Source organism: Cebus imitator, unplaced genomic scaffold (genome assembly GCF_001604975.1).
Source record: "Cebus imitator isolate Cc_AM_T3 unplaced genomic scaffold, Cebus_imitator-1.0 Scaffold584, whole genome shotgun sequence".
Classification (NCBI taxonomy): domain Eukaryota; kingdom Metazoa; phylum Chordata; class Mammalia; order Primates; family Cebidae; genus Cebus; species Cebus imitator.
The window spans coordinates 221864-225852 of record NW_016107899.1 but is presented as its reverse complement, the minus strand read 5'-3'; the positions used below and the strand labels follow the sequence as shown (position 1 = coordinate 225852).

At 40.2% G+C, this 3989-nt stretch overlaps 1 protein-coding gene across 3 annotated transcripts in view; it reads left to right on the top strand.

Annotated features, from left to right (window-relative positions):
* PRKDC (protein kinase, DNA-activated, catalytic subunit) overlaps window positions 1-3989 on the top strand; it is a 186211-nt gene that overhangs the window by 170888 nt on the left and 11334 nt on the right. For all 3 annotated transcript variants that reach the window (XM_017516405.2, XM_017516404.2, XM_037734203.1), the window contains 3 exons: window positions 270-357; window positions 460-603; window positions 3459-3663. In XM_017516405.2, the coding sequence (XP_017371894.1) occupies window positions 270-357; window positions 460-603; window positions 3459-3663 (437 nt within the window). The remainder of the gene's footprint in view (window positions 1-269; window positions 358-459; window positions 604-3458; window positions 3664-3989) is intronic.

Here is a 3989-nt window from a genome sequence, read left to right as displayed (position 1 = left end):
TTTAAGATGTGTCTTTGTCTGGTTTTGGTATCAGGATAATACTGGCCTTGTAGAATGAGTTTGGAAGTATTCCCTCATCCCCTGGTGTGTGTGTGGCTGGAATTTTAAATTACTATGTAGTTGGTTTTTTAATATATATACAAAATACGTATAAACAAACTATAGTTACATAATTATGTAAAGCATACATTATTTTATATATGTATAATAGGTCTTGATTTTTGAAAGATATTTGAGTACTTAAACTTTGTAAATTTTTTTTTTAATAGGATTAAAAGTAAGTTGGATCACGGAGGAGTGATTCAAGATTTTATTAATGCCTTAGATCAGCTCTCTAATCCTGAACTGCTCTTTAAGGTAATGATAGAACAGCTTCTGGCACATAAAACATAGGACTTGGGTAAAACTTAATTTCAATCTACCTTGACTTTTTTTTTTTTTTTTTTCCTGCACACACAGGACTGGAGCAATGATGTAAGAGCTGAACTAGCAAAAACCCCTGTAAATAAAAAAAACATTGAAAAAATGTATGAAAGAATGTATGCAACCTTGGGTGACCCAAAGGCTCCAGGCCTAGGGGCCTTTAGAAGGAAGTTTATTCAGGTATGGACTGGCACAGCCTGCCTTTATAATAGTAGAATCATTATGACAGTCAAATTTTATATTTTAATGATTTAACAGTTCTGGATTTAAAATATCTGTTGAATGTTTTAGATTTCTTGCTTTCTATGATACATTGATAACATATTTTTACGTCTGCGGGTAGCAGATTGGTCAGTAGATGAAACCTCGGTGTTTCATTACATGTTGTTTATGCTCAAATTTTTAGATCTGAAAATTACATGTAGTTTGATATTTTCAATTTTTCAAACGGCTTCAATACTGGATCAAGAAAATACTTGTTAAGTAAGCTGATAAATATTTTCAAGCACTTAGTTCGGGGCACAGCTCTGGGTGCTCAGGAAATACATGGAGAAGACAGATCTAGTCCCCAAATACCAAGGGGTTGTGTGACAAAACTGCTCACCAAGAGCTATGCCTAGGACAAATGTGGTAATTGTGAGATCTTTCAAGAACGTGCTGGAGTTGGAAGGAAAACACACCATCATTTGATGGGAATGATGGAGCAAGTAGACTGCAGTCCGCCCAGTTCCCACAGCTTTGCCCACTTGGGTGCTTCTCTCCCTCCTCCATCTGGAGACTTGCCCTTAGGGCTTGGCATCAGCATCATTTTTCCTTTGAGCCCTTCCCGTGCCTCCCCCAACAGTGATTTTCAGAAGAGTCAGGTGTTCTTCCTCTCTCTCCTAAAACACCTTGCTTTAGAATCTCTCTCTTTAGCATGCATCATTACTGATTTTTCTTTCTAATTTTTATCAAATTACCTTTATTCATTAAACCTCAAGACATTTAAGGGCATAGATAAGTCTTGGAACTCTTTTTGCCAGAGTTCTGAAGTTCCACTGTGTATAGTGCAAAAGAAGTGCTTTATCCATTTTAAATAATTGCTTTATTAAGATACAAGTCCCTGGCCCATAGGTCATCCATTAAAAGTATACAATGCAGTAGTTTTTAGTACATTCACAGAGTCATGAAACCATCACCACATCAATTTTAGCACATTTCACCACAAAAAGAACTGATATCCATTAGCTGCACCGCCTCCACACAGCTTCCAGCCTAGCCTGTCCCAGCACACTGCTGCCTCAACCAGTCTGCACGTAGTCTCGGAATTCATGGCCAATTTGTTGTTGGAAGCCCTGAGACTGCCCTATAGGCTCTCCATAGGGAGTGCAGTTCTTCCCCCTCCAGTGGCACCTGGTCCTGCCGAGGCCTGTAGGGTACCGAAAGGCCTCCTGTATTCTTTCCAGGCAGGAGATGTGTTTGGAGTTCATTAGAAAATCTATCCAGAATTTTTACCTTGTACAGAATCAAAAATAACTTGGATTTATTCAAATAAAAATCTACCAAAACAAAGTGCCTCAAATTTCACTTTAGAGTATGCTTAATGGCATTATGCCTTTCAGATAGGATGATGCTGGTTATGTTTGGAGAAGAGCTAATCTTTCCACGTAGTCCAAGAAATGCAGATTGCTTCTACGTTTTCCATCAGCTTAGAGATCAAAGAAGAAATCTGTTTTATATATGTCAATTTTCCTATAGTGGATTGTCTTAAAATAGAGCACATTTCATTTATACTAGATTTATGCTGTGGCATTAGTTATAAATTTGGTAAAAACATTTCTAATTAGAGATGATCAGGTAAATCTTGACTGTTGAGTAATTGCTATTAATGCTCTTGAGATTAATTTTTTATTTGATATCAGAATTGTAATTCAAATAAATATCTGAGTACAGGCTAATGCAAAGAGATAATTAATGTATTCCAAGATAAAGTACTTATAATAATTGTTTTTAGAAATAAACATTATTGGCCGGGTGCAGTGGCTCACGCCTGTAATCCCAGCACTTCTTGGGAGCCTGAGGCAGGTGGATCATGAGGTCAGGAATTCAAGACCAGTCTGGCCAACATGGTAAAACCCCATCACTACTAAAAATAGAAAAATTAGCCAGGCACGGTGGTACATGACTGTAATCCCAGCTACTTGGGGGGCTGAGGCAGGAGAATCGCTTGAACCGGGGAGGCAGAGGTTGCAGTGAGATAAGATTACGCCACCACACTCCAGCCTGGGTGACAGAGCGAGACTCCATCTCAAAAAAAAAAGAGAGAAATAAACGTTATCTAAATAATATTTTTATTGGTTTATAACCCAGAATAATAGCTTGAAAGACTCTTACAGAAGAAAGTAGCATTCTTAGATTTTTTTTATCAGCTGGTATCAAAAATTATGAGCCATTTATTTCTATTGAACTATTCCCTTTATTTTGTTGTTTTTAACTTGCTCCTAGTTACTTATGTCATAATGATGTAGACCACTAACTAGACAATGAGCGCACAGAGGTTAAATGACTTCAAGCTTTTAAAGCCCTTGTTAGGATTTATAACTAAAAGTCACTACTAACCATGGTTTGTTTTTGTTTTTGTTTTGAGACACAGTCTCGCTCTGTTGCCCAGGCTGGAGTGCAGTGGCGCGATCTCGGCTCACTGCAACTTCCAGCTCCCGGGTTCAAGCGATTCTCCTGCCTCAGTCTCCCATGTAGCTGGGATTACAGGCATGAGCCACCACATCCAGCTAATTTTATGTAAAGTGGAAATGGGGCTTCACCATGTTAGCCAGGCTGATCTTGAACTCCTGAGCTCAAGTGATCTGCCTGCCTCGGCCTCCCAAAATGCTGGGATTACAGGTGTGAGCCAGCACACTCCACCAAAGCTATACATCTTAAAAGCAGAGAAGAAGCCTATATCATTGCTCACTCCAGTTAGTACACTTACAAGCTTAAGCCTTTTCCAAAGTCCAGACTAAATATCAGTCTTTATAGTAAGCTCTTGTTAATTTCAGACCTTTGGAAAAGAATTTGATAAACATTTTGGGAAAGGAGGGTCTAAGCTACCGAGAATGAAGCTCAGTGACTTCAACGACATTACCAACATGCTGCTTTTAAAAATGAACAAAGACTCAAAGCCCCCTGGGAATCTGAAAGAATGGTCGCCCTGGATGAGCGACTTTAAAGTGGAGTTCCTGAGAAATGAGCTGGAGATTCCTGGTGAGTTCACCTCCAGGGGTGACAAAGCTGTACTGTCAGGAGCACAGCACTGAAGTAAGAACTCTTGGTTTCTGGCCGGGCGCGGTGGCTCACGCCTGTAATCCCAGCACTTTGGGAGGCCGAGGCAGGTGGATCACGAGGTCAAGAGATCGAGACCATCCTGGTCAACATGGTGAAACCCCGCCTCTACTAAAAATACAAAAAATCAGCTGGACGTGGTGGTGCGTGCCTGTAATCCCAGCTACTCAGGAGGCTGAGGCAGGAGAATTGCCTGAACCCAGGGGGCGGAGGTTGCGGTGAGCCAAGATCGCGCCATTGCACTCCAG